This window comes from Procambarus clarkii, chromosome 83 (assembly GCF_040958095.1).
Source record: "Procambarus clarkii isolate CNS0578487 chromosome 83, FALCON_Pclarkii_2.0, whole genome shotgun sequence".
Classification (NCBI taxonomy): domain Eukaryota; kingdom Metazoa; phylum Arthropoda; class Malacostraca; order Decapoda; family Cambaridae; genus Procambarus; species Procambarus clarkii.
In genome coordinates, this window is record NC_091232.1 from 7,563,571 (window position 1) to 7,582,408 (window position 18,838).

At 41.3% G+C, this 18,838-nt stretch overlaps 1 protein-coding gene across 1 annotated transcript in view; it reads left to right on the forward strand.

Moving 5' to 3' along the window:
• The window catches only part of LOC123768688 (nephrin), a 293,699-nt gene that overhangs the window by 177,082 nt on the left and 97,779 nt on the right, over positions 1-18,838 (forward strand). The window contains 1 exon segment of the mRNA XM_069316344.1: positions 11,783-11,918. Within this exon segment, the coding sequence (XP_069172445.1) occupies positions 11,783-11,918 (136 nt within the window).

Consider the following 18,838-nt stretch of genomic DNA (forward strand, 5'->3'; position numbering starts at 1 on the left):
TTCTCATTTGCTATAAACATGAGTTATTAAAGTCACTGAGCATTAATATAAATCACAACTACATATATGGTGCGCCTATGCTTGCCTCCAGAAATCAAGATGGCGGCTAGGGTTACCTTCCTCCAGGTCGCCCACAGATCCTCTCTCGACTGTCACTGTCGAAATTTTTGTTCCTGACTTGCGTGTGGAGGTCATTGGGTCACCTGTCACACACTCCTCACCTGGAACAAACAAAACCTCTTGTGGGTTCTACGGTCGACACCACCCACACTGGCTTCAGAACGTCGCTCCTGGCTCAATGTATCGAGGCTGGCACAGCAATTGCCCAGTTCTACCTGATAGAACTTGCTTCTGTCACTTCCTTCACTAAGCCACATAGAACTATAGCATAAACTTGAAGCAGCGTCTTCGACCCAACACTTGCAAGAGACGTCTTCACTAAGCACATGATTCGTCACGTCACTAAGCACTTGTTCCTCTCTCATTGGTCAATGATGATCTCGTCGAACTCCTTTCTCGTGTGAAAGTCTTTCGTCGCCGCCATCTTTCCATCCACCGAATATGTAACACAATAACAAACAACCCGCCACAACCCGCGCCTCTTCTCCCTCATACGACTCTGGTTTACACTCCAAACCATGCTATACCCGCGGTGTTAGTTAACATAATGCCAGGACGAGGAATAACTCCCACTCTAATCTATGTCACGAGACAATCGGGGTTCATAACACACGCGGCGGTAGAAAAAACACGAGAAATGTGATAGCGCTGTGACCTCAGTGTGATCTAGTGTAGAAAATTCGCTGTGTGTCGGCCCCGTGAAAAATACAGTGTTACACCGACCACAGATACCGGTAAGGTGCCCCGGAATAACTAATGTCTCACCCGCGGGAATGGGAGACCGCGTTAAAGATTCGAGAATGAAAAACAAAGGAGAAATACCTGGATTCAGAAGACAGTCGATGCTGAAGGTAGTTTCATCGCCCTTACCTGCAATCATAGTAAATATCGATAATGAGTTTGGTAATGGTTAATAAATATCAAAATATTCTGGCAATTACAATAATTGTAATACTAATCAAAATAATTCAATAATAATAATGTGATACACTTTACCAAAAATATATAACTAGCTCAAAATAATAATAATAATAATAATAATATATATATTACAGCAACTAATTGATTATTAAATCAAATAATGAAGGAATAAATCCAGCCTCTCTCATCACTGAGACATCGTGATGGAAGCAGCTTAAAGTTAATACTATAATTTCCTGAACTTAACAGCCGCTTAGAAAGTGACTACACGAAATCTTTCTAGCAGCACTTTTAGACCAAGATAATGTCCGGATGAGAGGGTCATTATCAGGATCAATAATCTCAATGTCTTCTTTTCAAGCTGAAATTTTAGTCTTGATGATAATGGATTATACAAGAGACATTGTTATACATCACTATTCACTTCTATCAGATCTGCTTTGGTCTGTATATATTAATGAGAAGGAAGTCTGACAGGCGATATTTAGATTCTTTTATTATTTTACGTCTCTCTTTCATATATATATATATATATATATATATATATATATATATATATATATATATATGTGTGTGTGTGTGTGTGTGTGTGTGTGTGTGTGTGTGTGTGTGTGTGTGTGTGTGTGTGTGTGTGTGTGTGTGTGTGTACATATAAGTATTCTTTCTTTATGTAACTTACAGGAAGGTCTGCTGAAGTGTGTGGACCATGTTTACAAAACAAATACATTCGTCCTTCCTTTGAATATATAAAGAAAAGCTAAAGTTAAAAAACGAATCTCGGTGAGTAGGGGAAGAGGGAGGAGGAGGAGGAGAAGGAGGAGGAGGAGGAGGAGGAGGAGGAGGAGGAGGAAGAGAACCCTCTACCCTTGTCATTTTGATTCATTGTTGATGGGGGTGTCAGAACTATTTTGTTTAAGTGACCCTTGCCTGCCATGTCCCGCCTCGTTTTCTATGTCATGGACATTTTTGTACTCCTTTACATTGGGTTTTGGTTTATTTATTTCGATGTTTACCAAAGATATGCGCTGCCTCTTGCTTGTATATGTGTATTAATTTTGGGTATATTGTGAAGGGTTGTATTAAAATGATCGAATATTGTATTTGGTACTGTGTGTATTTGTTGAAGAGATTGTTCCCTTTTGACGTTAGGAATGTTTTTTTTTCTGGACAATTCCTTTACATCGTCAGAGTATATTTGTCTTTATGTTAATCCCACAACGGCGCAGGACATTTATTGCTTTTTCACTTTTAATTGTTGGTTAGTGCGCACGCGCGGGGTTGGGCAATATTAGTGTGTGTGTGAGTGTGTTTGTGTGTGTGTGTGTGTGTGTGTATGTGTGTGTGTGTGTGTGTGTGTGTGTGTGTGTGTGTGTGTGTGTTTGTATGTGTGTGTGTGTATGTGTGTGTGTGTATGTATGTGTGTGTGTGTGTGTGCGTGTATGTGTGTGTGTGTGTGTGCGTGTGTGTGTGTTATTATGGTGATATATATACGATTAATAACAGGCGTAACTTTCTCTCCCTGCCCATGTATACCACACTATGTTCCGCTATGTATTCTAAACCACCCAATGTATAGAGCATTACCTCCCGTATCCCATATACACCAAACCATTACCTCTCTTCTATGAATACCCCATCTCTCTACCCATACATGTATACTCCACCCCATGTATACACCTCCCCCTTCTCTCACTCTATGAATACAATGTTACCTCCCACACACACAGCAGCACGCAAGCAATGGGACACAGTCTAGAAGTTAGTACCGAAAGGAACCACGGAGATATGAGAGATATTTTTTTCGGTGACAGAGCAGTAAACAAATGGATATGATGTAACATATGCACTAGGAGGTGATGTGGTGGGGGCGGACTTCATACACACTTTCAGATGTAGATAGGAAAAAGCCCAATAGGCTAGGTAACCTGAACTGGAGTTGATTGACGGTTGAGAGGCGGAATCAAAGAACCGAAGCTCAACTCTCGCACGCACGACTTGGGCAGTGTACTGTATCCACACACACACACACACACACACACACACACACACACACACACACACACACACACACACACACACACACACACACACACACACACACCCAGTAGGCTCAGGAATCTGTACACCAGTTGATTGACAGTTGAAAGGCGGGACCAAAGAGCCAAAGCTCAACCCCCGCAAGCACAATTAGGTGAGTACACACACACACACACACACACACACACACACACACACACACACACACACCCAGTAGGCTCAGGAATCTGTACACCAGTTGATTGACAGTTGAAAGGCGGGACCAAAGAGCCAAAGCTCAACCCCCGCAAGCACAATTAGGTGAGTACACACACACACACACACACACACACACACACACACACACACACATGCACACACACACACACCTTACACCACACACATTTCCTCATTCCCAGGCCAACCTCCTCCTTCCTCACACACACACCACCTCCCACACACAGCCCACATACCACCTCCCTCACACAGCCCACATACCACCACTTTCCTCACACACTCCCCTCTACCTCCAGAACCCCCCATCTCCGCCCCAGACCTACCCTCCTCCCAACCTAAACTCTAGCCCCATAACCAGGGCGACAGCTGCAATATTGTTTACCACCAAGAATGTCGATACTAGGAAGCGAAGTAATTAACGTGCTATTGTATTATAGAGCCTTTGATGGGCCTCTGAACTCCGCACGAAGCAAATAACAGTTTGGAAAGAATATGTTCCATGTATACGGTTTCCCCCTTTGACCTGGTACGATGTATTCTGGCATAGTCGACGCCACACACACATTCTTGAATACCCATATTCTCCTCTTTACCCTTATTCACATTTCTCTACACAACATGCCTCTATCTCAGCTTTTTAATTCCTCCTTTCCCACCCCCTACTCACTCCACTTAATAACTAATTACCCCCCCTCTTTATTTTTGAATCTCTATCGCCATCTTATTTACACTGTTCGACTCGACACTTTCTTTGACCCTCTCCCCCTATTCACACAGCATGAATAGGGGGAGCGGGGCATTTACTCGACTCATTCATGTTTCCAACCAATACTCGTATTCGCAAAAACTCATTCACTCAATCTCACTTATCTACTGAGTGAACTGAGCGAGCGTCCTCACTATGACTCGTAGTGTATGAATATGAGGAGTAGGTCGTTTAGGGACGAGTATGCGCTATAAATGGGTCGTTTACTGCATGGCTCCTGTTGTAAGCAAATAGATTTATTTTTGTATTTATTTATGCTCTGAAGAATTCATATTTTGCTAGGTCTTGTTTACGATTTTCCTGATTTCTAGAGTTCTTGATTCTAGATTCATATTGAAAAGACGCTTATCGGACCAAACTTAAACTTAGCTGGAATTTAATATTTTACTTCAAGAGGGAGTGTTTTTTAATTAAATTTGAATGCTGAATGGTAAATCTTACCAACAAGAAAAATCCTGGGAATGTGTCATATCACTATCCGATTCTGTGGAATTTAACATTTTATTCCATCAACTGACTACCCAGAATTGTAGGTTTGCATTCCATTGCGAATAAGGCGTATGAAGGAAGGAAAGACCACACTACATCGACTGTGCATGCTTAAGGAGATAAGCTTCCCATCGCAAGCTGACAGCATCTTAAAAGTTAGCACCCTTGATCCATGAACACTTTTGTGTATTTAAGAAGGGTAAAGCAGCTCCTTGTTTTTGAACAACAATATCTGCTGAGGGGAAAGGACGCCACCAAAATTTGTGTATATCTTGGAAGGGGGAATACACCACTACATCAGAGCCTTGGGTGTATTTTGAGAGGGGCCGAAACACCCCACCAAAAAACTTGGTGCATCTAGAAAGAGCAAGAAATACTCAGAATCCTAAGAGTTTAACCAGTTTTGTTGGTCATCTTCCCCCCTTCCTCCCATCGGTATCAGTTTGTTTTTGACGCTTGGTTAGATATAGGAATAATAGAATCAAGAGCTTGACCTGGTCATAAGTTTGTTTAGAAGTGGAGAGTCTATGTATGCCATGACCTAGGCAGACCTTGGTCAGTTGAGGTCAGAGCAGTCAGAATATCACTAGATCAATACGTAATAATATCAGAGTCTGGGTCAGGTCGGGTGTGTGTGTGTGTGTGGGCACCCCAAGGTCTAGCCAACTGTATGAATGTGATATTATCATTGTGATTGGGCTTACGGTATATCAATCACAGGAGAGTTATTAAGGACAACATAATTGCTTAGTGACCAACCAGCAACTGTAGTCTAATACTGAACATAGTTCATGGCCAAACTAAACTCTCAGTGTAAATAAACAGAGTAACGGGCCATCACCACGCGGCTTTATCCTTGTCGTGTGGGGTATGCCGCCCCTGCTCCTAATATTGTGTTCTTCCGGCGCAACAACGGTACGATAATTGCCCCATACGTCATTGGCAGCGCGGCGTCGAGTCTTATTAAGGACTAAAGTCACTAATCTTCCGTTCAAAAACATTTTCCGACGCAGAATGACTGCGGCCAGTTGACTATTCGTATTAATGTTAATAAGACAGTTGAATTACCTAGTGACGTTAGTTACCAGTCATATCAGCCTGCAGACACCCAGGCTGATATGACTGTCATACTAAATATAATTAAATAGCCTGACAGAGGACGAAGTCGAAACCACATGATAATAGCTACGAGTTACTCTTCATATACATCTATCACTAAAATAAATAATGCAGCGAATAAGCCCCAATAACATTGTTTTCCCAACTGTCCCAAGCCACTCTCGCTCAGTCACCACCTGCTAGTTCCCAGGAGGGAATGAAAGGTCGTAAGTCACTTAATTTCATATGCGTGGGATGGGTTATAAAGGATATTACTGTGAAAGTTTTAAATAGCAAAGTCCAAAGCGAGGTTCTTGGAATCTTCGTGTGGTTTATCCGGCGTCAGTAACACAGTGGAGCACAAACAGAGAGAGAGAGAGAAATGGAGTGGCAGTAGGTAACATGAGGAAGAGAGGGTGAGAAAGTGGGTCAATGGGAGCAATAACCAATGAAAACAGAAAAATGGAGAAACCTTAAAAAAAAAGGGAGAATGAAAGAGGGAGAGAACCCATTACAGTGTAATTAATCCCGTAAATCAACAGTCAGGCTTTACAATGAAGTCGTTATATGCAGTATGAATAAGCTAAATTATTTATTAATTAAATAAAGTCTCTTGAACTCCGACATTTAAAATTTGTGTAAACATATTCAGTTTCATGTTGTCGAGTGAATTTACATATATTTCGTAAGTTGAGAATAAAAGAATTTTCGCATAAAAACCACCATAAAATGCCTCTTCAGAATGCATAATTGTTATTCAAGATTTTTCATATGTTTTAAATTCAGCCCTTAACTGTTATCTGTAATGGGAAAAATATGTAGATAGAAACCGATACGAAACATAATTACATAAAAAACATATGAATAAAAATCAATTCATAACTTCTATTGGATTATACAAGGCAGATCGTATTTATATCCCCCCAACCCATTCATACAAATTATATATATATATATATATATATATATATATATATATATATATATATATATATATATATATATATATATATATATATATATACATATATATACATACATACATACATATATATGACAGTATATGGTCTGACATTGTCATATATATATATATATATATATATATATATATATATATATATATATATATATATATATATATATATATATATATATATATGACAATGTCAGACCATATACTGTCATATATATGTATGTATGTATGTATATATATGTATATATATATATATATATATATATATATATATATATATATATATATATATATATATATATATATATATATATATATATATATATAATTTGTATGAATGGGTTGGGGGGATATAAATACGATCTGCCTTGTATAATCCAATAGAAGTTATGAATTGATTTTTATTCATATGTTTTTTATGTAATTATGTTTCGTATCGGTTTCTATCTACATATTTTTCCCATTACAGATAACAGTTAAGGGCTGAATTTAAAACATATGAAAAATCTTGAATAACAATTATGCATTCTGAAGAGGCATTTTATGGTGGTTTTTATGCGAAAATTCTTTTATTCTCAACTTACGAAATATATGTAAATTCACTCGACAACATGAAACTGAATATGTTTACACAAATTTTAAATATCGGAGTTCAAGAGACTTTATTTAATTAATAAATAATTTAGCTACTATATAATTTATATATATATATATATATATATATATATATATATATTATATATATATATATATATATATATATATATATATATATATATATATATATATATATATACATACATACATACATATATATGACAGTATCAGACCACGGAGGAAGAATTGAAACTAAATGGAATTTCAATTCTTCCTCCGTGGTCTGACACTGTCACATTGTAGTCAGAACGCCGTACTCGGCCTACTATGCAAGGCACGATTTGTCTAATAAGCCAAGTTCTCCTGAATTTATATATTTTTCTATTTTTTCTTATGAAATGATAAAGCTATCCATTTCATTATGTTTGATTTTTTTTTTTATTTTTAGTTAAAACTTACGAAGACATATGACCGAACTTAACCTAACCTAAAGAAGCATAACTTAGTGGATGTACGTCATGTGGTCATTTTGGGTAACATAGCCTTTCTCCAAAGGTTAGCGTTTTTCTGCTGGGCATATCGAGCTAAAATTGAAAACTGATCAAATGTTAGACCATTAATTCCTTATTGCATTCTAACGACCAAGTTCTTACTGCACCAGAGAAATGTTTTGCTTAGCAATGTGATCGAAAAATAACATTACTAACAAAGTGTATCTTAGGAGATAGACCAAAATATATTATTAACTATATGTGGGTAGTAAGACAGTACCTATGGCATGCTGGATGTATTCATTTTAGGCACATCACCGGCTACGAGTTACAAGGAAAGTTACTTTGCTACGAGTCTGTAGCAAGGAAAGCTACACTCCACCTTGGTGCATCTGGGGAAATAGCATTATACCCCATCCCCAGTTAGGTGCTTCTGGGGAAGAATATTACACCCCATCACTAGTTGCGTGTACCTGGGGGGAGGAACATTTCACCTCATCACTAATTGCGTGTACCTGGGAAGGAACATTTCACCTCATCACTAATTGCGAGTACCTGGGGAGGAACATTTCACCTCATCACTAATTGCGTGTACCTGGGGGGAGGAACATTTCACCTCATCACTAATTGCGTGTACCTGGGGGGAGGAACATTTCACCTCATCACTAATTGCGTGTACCTGGGGGGAGGAACATTTCACCTCGTCACTAATTGTGTGTACCTGGGGAGGAACATTTCACCTCATCACTAATTGCGAGTACCTGGGGAGGAACAGTACACTACATCACTAGTTGAGTGAACTAGGGAAGGAGGACACCCCATCATCAGCCGAGTGTATCTCTGGGTTAAACCAACACCTTGTCATTAGCAGTGTGTTGACGGAGAGTGGGATGTTAATCCACCTTTTCCAAGATTGTCTCGACGATTGAATAAAAGTTAGGTTAAGGGCCACTAATCAGACATGAAAAGCTATTAAGATTTTACGTGTTCGGACACTAATTAACAAGCAAACACCTCGTACTCTTTTACAGGAGAGACAGTCCTGTAGATGTCAATAGAGGCGGGGTAAGAATCCTTCAAACTGGCATTTCCTTTCCTTTTCCTCAAGGAATAGGAAGGAAATGAAATATTCTCCTTTCCTGCCAATGCGCCCAAATTTTCATTCCCACATTCCTGTATATTTTATGTTTTTTCTTTGTAAAAAGAAAAAAACACGCGAAAAGATTTAAAAATGAAGTTTTACCTGTAAGGGCCAAATCCGATCTGACACAAATACGATTGATGATTGATGAAGAGCCACCCAAGAGGTGTCATGGCCATGAATAGCCCGTAAGTGATATATTTTTTCGAGTGAATATGATATTTGGTCGTGACACAAATACTGTTGTTTTAGATTCAGCAACTCGGAACAGAAAACGCAGTGTAGCTGCTTATAAATGGATAAAAGAAGGTCAGGTGAAGGGCGGGTCAGGGCACACGTGGCAGGATTTAATAGTTTCACAACCTGATTTTTGTTCTAGAGCGAAGTTAGCCAGCAGCACTGCAGTGTTTAAATCCACTCCATTCTAGTTTGTTATTGTCTTAATTGACTACAGATTATATGCCTTTTCTTCCGATGATGTATCCTGCTATGATAACATATTGAGATTCGGTCGTTCGCACCTGGTGTCTGTGACACAGGAGTCGTTGGTGTAAACAACAGGCAGGTGCTTCGCTGCATCGTTGTCTACTCTTTGAGTTCTACTCACCAAGCATCCTTTTGTCTCATCTTGAGACTTAACCCTCCCTCTCTCTCTCTCTCTCTCTCTCTCTCTCTCTCTCTCTCTCTCTCTCTCTCTTGGTGTTCCCTTCTGGAGAATTACGATGTCCCCGACTCATGCGCGCGAAGCTTCTGAAGGAGGAGGAGCAGCACAAGAGTCATTAGAGGCGTTTTCCAGTTCCAAATGGTTATAGCGGCGGCGGTAAATGACACCTTAACTGCTTATTTTGCTCTCGAAAGGGCAATTAGAGAAACGGAACGATGATGTTTTGTTCCAACTCGGCACACTGGTCGTCATGAGTGCAGACGACCTACTGTAATATGAACGACTGACAAACATCTTGAATGCTCCGAGTTAAATTACGAAATGTAGGAAGCCTTTGATTTTTTTTTAATATAGCCTCTCCTTCGGGTAAAGTGTATATATAGAGAGATTAAATATTTAATGTTGTTTATTGTGTCAATATTACGCTTGCAAGATTGTCATAATTTACTCAAATCATGGCATTCTGTAACTTTGCACAACAGCTCATTAGCTGGTTTGTTCGTGGTTGTGTTTGTGATTTTGTGTGTGTGTGTGTGTGTGTGTGTGTGTGTGTGTGTGTGTGTGTGTGTGTGTGTGTGTGTGTGTGTGTGTGTTTGTGTGTGTGTGTGTGTGTGTGTGTTTGTGTGTGTGTTCATTTGGGGTTTTATGCAGTTATGTTTTTTGTGAGTGCTTGTGGTTTTGAATGTTCATGTTTTGAGTTAGTTTGAGCAAGGACCCTGCATGCGTGAACGTGTTAGCGCCATAAATAAATTGCCTGGAAGTCTGTCTACAGACATTAATAAAATAAACGGCAGCTGTGCTAGCGTGTTGTAAAATGCATATACAGATTCATTAAAGCATTACTCTAACTGCCAACTACACTAATCTGCTAATATTTACATGGTCATTCAGCTATGAGCAATAACGGACTTAAGTCCGACCATTCGCTTCAGGAAGCTTGTCTTAACATCATGGACGGTGGTGTATTGACCAGATAAACGTATGTCAACAATTTATCGCAGAACAAAACGAGAGAGAGAGAGAGAGAGAGAGAGAGAGAGAGAGAGAGAGAGAGAGAGAGAGAGAGAGAGAGAGAGAGAGAGAGAGAGAGAGAGAGAGAGAGAGAGAGAGAGAGAGAGAGAGAGAGAGAGAGAGAGAGAGAGAGAGAGAGAGAGAGAGAGAGAGAGAGAGAGAGAGAGAGTATCGGCTCACAAATGTGGACATTTGAGCCGATACTTTTTCATAGTACCCTTCATTTTGCACGTTGGGAATCATGGCGTACAAAATGAAGCGCATTAGCTGAGAGGACGGATTGCTGAAACACCTCTTCTAGTCAAGGATAGAGGATAGACTATTAGCGTTATATCCACTAGAGATGATGAATCCCCCTGGTTCTGTTGGTCGCAGAATCATCATCTTCTTGGCTGAAGTCTTCCTGTTAGGACGTCAGACTGAAGTTTGAATCTAAATTATAAGTTTGATGAGTTTTTGCGCGGGTGATTGCTTTCGCCTCGGCCATGACCTCGATGCTGCGACTCCAGTGACCTCAATGTGGCAACCTTAGTGACCTTATTGAAGTGTAGCAGTGACGCTGTTGCGATCTCAGTGACTTATTTGTTGAGCAGGCAGTGATTTCGCGGAAGTCAGTGACCTCACTGTTGCGGCGCAAGTGAGTTCATTGTTGCTATACCCGTGGCTTCTTTATTTCAGGTCAGTGACGTCGTCATTGCGACGCCAGTGACTTCGCGTTGTCACTATTGAGCTCATTGTTGCGCCATTAGTGACTTCGTTGTGGCGTCGACAGTGATGGCGTTGTTGTGGCGCCCAGGAGAAGCACGTTGTCTTACTAACATGAAATGTCAAGTATCTTTTCTCGCCTTCTTTAGCGCGTATTTGAGAAGATTATAGTGTTTGTAATTATAATGTAATTCTTCATCATCATTATCACAATCATCATATTCATTCATGTCCCCCTTTCACACCCGCGACTCTCTCTCTTTCCCAGCCACTTGGGCTGGACGGTAGAGCGACGATCTTGCATCATGCAGGTCGGCGTTCAATCCCAGACCGTCCAAGTGGTTGGGCACCATTCCTCCCCCCCCCCCCTTCCCATCCCAAATCCTTATCCTGACCCCTTCCAAGTGCTATATAGTCATAATGACTTGGAGCTTTCCCCCCTGATAGTTCCCTTCTTTTAATTTCCACTGTAATTAAATCCCTTTTCCCTCTGATTCTACAGTTCTGTCTTGTATCTCCTGACGAGAGGTGTTTGTCTCTCCCTCTCCCCCAGCGTGGTTCTCGGAGTGGACTGTGGTGAGAGGACAAGCAGAGCTTCCTTGTCTGGTTCCTCTACCTGCGGACCAAAATGATAAGCCCCTCCTCGCTCTCTGGTACAAGGAGACGCAGCCCACCGTCCCCATCTACAGGTAGGTCCTCATAGTATCCTTGCGTCCACTGGCATGTGTACCCATATGTGCTTGTATCGGTATTATTGGTGTTTACAGGCAGGTGATGTTATTATGCGGTGGTTGTTCGTCTTAAGAGATGAGAACAACCATCCCAAAACTTAGGGATAAGTTTTGGGATTATTGTAAATATTTATGTTATGCTCCCGTGCTTTCGGTTTGTCATTGTATTAAAATGCAACTGTTTTACCCACCAGAAATGTACGATGTCAAGCAACACGTTTAACCGCACGACCGATGTGAAGACTAAGTAAATAATACAGAGATTTAAGTTTTTCTAAGAGGTTTACAGGATTGGTCGGATTCCGGTAAAAGATGTGCGTATTAGGTTGAAGTGTTGGTGTGTAACCACAGTTAGATTATATCTCTGCAAGTAGATACTCCATATTTATGGGAATAACGCCGCTTCACACACATTCTCTGATGCCATAGCTCGCCAACGTTACAAAAAGGACTCCAGTGTTTTATACAACATATTAGTTACACTTATGTACATTAACTGAGTGCTAACCTCGCGTCTCACTCAAGAGTTATAACAGATAATGAACTGGTTTCTTAAGAAAAAATTACCAAATTTACTTTCCCAACTTTTAAAGAGCAATGAGTAACGTGATTACCCCTAGAATCCCACATGCTAACAGAATCACACGTAAAGGCATAAAAAGATATTTTCACTAGTAAACAGAATCACTTTATAGGCCAAGATGACGAAAGAAACTCTTTCACTCGTATCATTTTCCTTTTCACGGTCACCAGGGCAGTCTTGCGTCTCTTCAAATACGCAATACGTACAAGTTGTCATGATACTGATGGGAGATCATCGTCTATCTAGTTAGATATATATACTCGAGGTGGAACATGGAGTAATTATGCTGGAGAAATGCAAGTTCATTCGCGTTATGTTCTATTGTAACGTTGTTATAGTAGATTTCCGGTGTGTAAATGGTTCTTGTGTTCTCAGCAGTGCTGTTTAGTTACGTATATGAAGGCGCAGCGTGTCTAGTGTGTGAGCCGCTGCTTCTGTTTTGTTTCTGTCTCTTCCAGTTAGGAAATGCCTTGTTGCAAAACTTGTGTGTGTGTGTGTGTGTGTGTGTGTGTGTGTGTTTGTTTACATATATATGTTTATGTGAATGTATGTGTAAGTTTGTCTTCTTTCTCTGTCTGTCTGCCTGCCTCCCCCCCCCCTCTCTCTCTCTCTCTCTCTCTCTCTCTCTCTCTCTCTCTCTCTCTCTCTCTCTCTCTTCCTCTGTACCTGTAGTACTCCCTTATTTCGGAGGAGGAAACATCGTTGACTATGCATTACCTCATATATTGATGACAGTTCCCAGGAGTTTTCAGGCATAAAATAGTGAAGCATGATCATATGAGGGCCGTGTTATGAGTGGGCCTTGGCGTTTACGGCCCAGTACAGCCATGACAAACTGTTATGGCACTCGCTATATTGGCTACACTCAGCCCCTCTCTCTCTCTCTCTCTCTCTCTCTCTCTCTCTCTCTCTCTCTCTCTCTCTCTCTCTCTCTCTCTCTCTCTCCAGGTATCAGCTAATCCCCGAAATTTTTATCCTTTACAGCTGCAGTTCCTGTCGTGTTTTCCCCAAAAATTGAGTTACAATAAGTACATGCCATTGTGGTCTGGGTCGTGATCTTAGCACCCTCTGTGTTATGAAGAAGAGACTGTATTGGGGGTTTACAAGAGCTTTAGTTCAAGCAGCGCGCAAGTCGGGGAAACAGTTTCATGTATCCAATTTAGGAGTATTTCATAACTAGTATCCTTTTATAACCGGGTGCTTAAATTTGAGTGTATATAAGGATTCGTATTCTACATTTGGTATTCCGCCAGTGTGGGAGTGCGCTCAGGGACCACACTGGGGTGGTAAAGAGAAGTGCTGGAAACATATTTAATCATGCCATCCAATTTGAGGGGATGTAGCAGCCCAGAGAGGCTTTTAATGTTCAGGCTTCATGGGTGGTTTGTTAGTGAGGCTTCGTGATTGGTGTTGAGGTGATTCTCCATGCGTGGCTTCTGCGTGAAGCTACGTGCGAAGCTTTTGAGTTGAGCTTCATGTGAGGCTCCTGAGAGTGGTTTTATGCGAGGGGTTTCCGGGTCCTGTGTTGTTCCTATGGCAATCTTCTGTCGGAAATAATTCGTCAGTCATTCATAACGGGGCAGAAACGTGCCCCCAAGGCACCAATGGTCATCAATTTGTGATGGAGGTGTTCTTTAGGTTGATGCACGCGCGTTCGCGAGCCTTCACACACACACACACACACACACACACACACACACACACACACACACACACACACACCCACACACACACACACATACACAGAGTACCAGTTGACTGACAGTTGAGAGGCGGGACTAAAGAGCCAAAGCTCAACCCCCGCAAGTTCAACTTGGTGAGCACAACACAGATACATACACACACACACACACATACACACACCATCCCCACACATGCAAATACACTTGCGTCACGTGAAGTGTATTCGCACTTCACGTATTCATATTCAGAAGTGTATTCATGTCGGTAGAGGACGTATTTACAAAAGTCCGTCAAACCTCACACCTCGCGACCAAACTGACAAGACGTCAAATCCTGAAGGACAAGCCGGAAAAAAAAACAGTGACTCGCTGTCAGATTCAGAAGGAGCAGACCGCAATGACGACACTGATACTGTCAGGACCAGAATATCATGTCCACATGACAAATATCATGCCCTCATGACAACTATTATGCCCTCATGTCCAGATATCATGCCCTCATGACCAGATATCATGCCCTCATGACCAGATATCATGCCCTCATAACCAGATATCATACCCTCATGACCAGATATCATGCCCTCATGACCAGATCTCATGCCCTCATGACCAGACATCATGCCCTCATGACCAGATATCATGCCCTCATGACCAGATCTCATGCCCTCATGACCAGATATCATGCCCTCATAACCAGATATCATGCCCTCACGACCAGATATCATGCCCTCACGACCAATATCATGCCCACGTGACCAAAACAGCATGCCATCGCGACTAAAAGCATGCCATCAAATCGAAAGTCACAGCGCCCTGAATATCACTAACAAATTCCCTTACGATGTTAAAACACTGAACTCCAGAAAACCACACAAGCCAAAGCCCACGAAGACACCCATCACAGAAATCTCTGCTTATATGAGATGCAGAAGTTGTTATATATAAAGATACTCATATAGTTACTTAATATCTCCTGCAAGTCACTGTAATTAATTAGTGTATTGTGATGAGTATTGATCCTTGTGGGTCCTAGGCAGTGACTGTTGAGGCTGGGACTGATTTCTATGGGACCCAACAAGTGTTTGTTGGGGCACAGAAGGTGATTGTATGTGGTTATGAGAGTGTGTACTCACCTGGTTGAGCTTGCTGGGGTTGAGCTTTGGCTCTATGTTCTCGGTCCCTTGGTCCTTTGTGTGTGTGTGTGTGTGTGTGTGTGTGTGTGTGTGTGTGTGTGTGTGTGTGTGTGTGTGTGTGTGTGTGTGAGCTTGTGTGTGTGTGTGTGTGTGTGTGTGTGCGTGTGTGTGTGTGTGTGTGTGTGCGTGTGTGTGTGCTCACCTATTCGTGCCTGCAGGATCGAGCATTGACTCTTGGATCCCGCCTTACACACAATATCCCGCCTTGTGTGTGTTCGTTCAAGTGGGTTTTTGTGTGCCGAAATGTTTTTCTAATGCGCATTCCCTTCCTCTAGCAAGCATGTTGCCATACAGTTCAAGAGCTGATGTGTAAGTGTCATCCCTGGTGGCTCACAGGAATCTTTTGCGTTTCGTGAACTCTCCTCCATTCATGCTGTTCCTCCATACGCTATACAGCGCATTAAACCAACCTCAGTTGACAATAGTTGCTATCACTGGGAGTATATGTATATCCTGTGTTAATCCGACTTTATCTATCATTCGTAAATTGCTCAATCTATTCCTCCATCTCTGCCTTTCTCAGATCATTTTTATTTTCCTTTTGCCTGTTCCTTCTTCCTCCTCCAGTTTCCTCTACGCTACCTCGTCTTTATTTATGATCACAAACACCTTGCTCCTTCACTCCAACCCTCTTCCCTCACCACCTTCACTACCCCTTTCATTTCCTCCCTGCCTCTTCCCCTTACCACTTCCCCTTTCGCCTCATCTCCCCCTTACCCCCCTTTCCCTCTCCTCACCACCAACCGGTTATAAACCATTAACATAAGCCGCGTGTGATTCTGTGGTCACCTTAGTACCACTTGTTGACGAAGTGTAAACTCCGAAGTGATATAAGTGGAGGTCGTAAATGCGGATTTAACGAGCGATATCTTACGCTACTGCTGAATTATATCGCGCCGGTTGTATTTCTCTCTTATACACTGATGCACGCAAGCGTGGCAACACTGTGGCAAGTATGCGCACTCATATTTCAACATGCACACGTAAATTCACACATGGACACGTAAATTCACACATGGACACGTAAATTCACACATGCACACGTAAATTCACACATGGACACGTAAATTCTCACATGGACACGTAAATTCACACATGGACACGTAAATTCACACATGGACACGTAAATTCACACATGGACACGTAAATTCACACATGGACACGTAAATTCACACATGGACACGTAAATTCACACGTGTACACATAAATTCAAACATGTACACGTAAATTCAAACATGCACACGCAAATGCAAGCAATCATACAGAAATGCAAACAAGTGTGCGCAATGGCAATTCGTGTGCAAGGGAACACAAACACACATACACGCGCGTGCGCCGTCCCTAAGACGAGAATAAGGAAGTAAAAACAGCACACAGGTTAGACGGCAGACGGTGCATGGGTAGCACCTTCCTGCGCTACAGGAGCTAGAAAAGAGACAGAGAGTTAAAAAAATAGCAGTCTGGATGTAGGACAAGAAGCAGTCTACTCGGGTAGACACAACGACAAGTAACTGGCGAATGAAGCTGATGTTCGCGCCGCACGTATATACAGATGTGTTCAAATAGAGAACTCCCATCACGAGAATTCTTGACATACCCGTACGCAAAGCTGGTAGACATCAACATGCCGATTTTGAACCTAAACAAGGTGGCTTTCAGGGCGATATATGCCACCTATACTAAGCACCAACCTGACATAGGTGTTGCGTGGTATGCAACACATCACTCTCCAAACAAGAGAAAAACACTAAAGAATGCAAAAAAAAAACACTAAAGAATGGGCAAATTTCTTTAAGTGAAAATTCTCGAGGGTTAGAAGTTAAAACTATTAGGCAACGCTAAGCGATGCTCTAAGTGCTGCTCAAGCTATATATATGTGACGGGATGAACGGCATAAGGTTGAGACGCGTAAGTTTCTCAAGGTAATTGGTAAGGATAGCAGGAAAAAGATTTTTAAATTTAGCAAAAACTAAACGAGGAGACTGTGCTCAGAACTGGAGACCCAAATGATTAATAAAGATGTAAGGAAGCCCTTCTTCACCGTGAGAGATGTAAGCAGCTGTAATATAATGGTGGATGAAACAGTCACAATGACTGCTTTGATGACAGCTCAATACAAAGTTGTAGGAGTCATTTCAATAAATTAAATGAGAGATGGGTTAAAACTGGAACGGATGAGAACCCCGGGCCTGAGGCATAACCTGCAGGTGCATTCAGATGAACACATTCAGGCAAGCACACACACCACACTAACACAGAGAGGCGCGACAGACAAACAAGACTGCACGCGAGCACCAACAATGCACGCGAGCACCAACAATGTAACACGAATACACCTTTTCTTCTCGGCCACCATTACAGGGGGATCCTGCCCATCACAGAAGCAAATACACTCTGCGTTCCTCCAGTCAGAGAGAACAATTTTCTGGCCATTACCTTAAAAACACCTTTTGATGATTGTGCGCCAGGCCTTTTGCCTCATCGCCGCGAAATAGGAGGCTCCAGTGCATCTATATTACATTAAGTAATCCTTCGTTTATAAAATATCAGCGGATGAATCATAGCGTAGAAAAACAGGCACTGTAAGGAATGCCTTTATTGTGTTCTCAGAGTGACTGAGCATTGAGTGGGGGGTGGTTGAGGATGAGCATGTTAGCTTTATGTTTGCTAGTGTTTGTTGGTTATATATACACAACAGAGTTTATCTAGCAGTCTTGCTGGAATTTAGCTCAATATTTCAATATCTTTTGTCATATCTTCACAAACTTTCAAGCGAGTCTGATAGTTTTTCCTATTCCGTTGGGTTTGTTGCTTTATTAATTAGTTATGGAGTTTATGCAGGCCAACTCCATACAAGGAGCCTACTAAGTGAGTACAATATTCTTTACAAGTATACTAACAAGATGGAGGACAATACAGTGGACAATACAGTGGACAAGAGGTTAGTACATCATTAGAAGTTATGATCCTTTATTTAACTTCTACAAGGATCGTTATTTACAAAATTTATTAATTTTTATGACCGGGCGAGAGAGCCCAGACATGAGTGGGTAGACTGTGTAATTGTTTACAATCAGAAAGTCTTCGACACAATCTCCAACCGGAAACTATTGCGCAAGTTAGATAATTAGGTAAGAGAGGCAGAGAATGTTCTCCAGATGATAAGAGATTATTGAAACAACGGAACACAGCGATTCACAGAGCGATTTCAGAGTGGCAAGATGTTTCTTTAAGGGTCATTCAAGGGTAACTACTTTAGCCTATCTTGTTTTTGATATCCCAGAGAGGGTTGACTACTTCCTCTCAATGTTGATGACAATGCAAATATCATGATATATATAATGTGGAGAACTGTAAGAAACTACACGATAACCTGAACAAGCTGAAGGAATTACAACAATAAGTGGTTTCTTGAGGCAA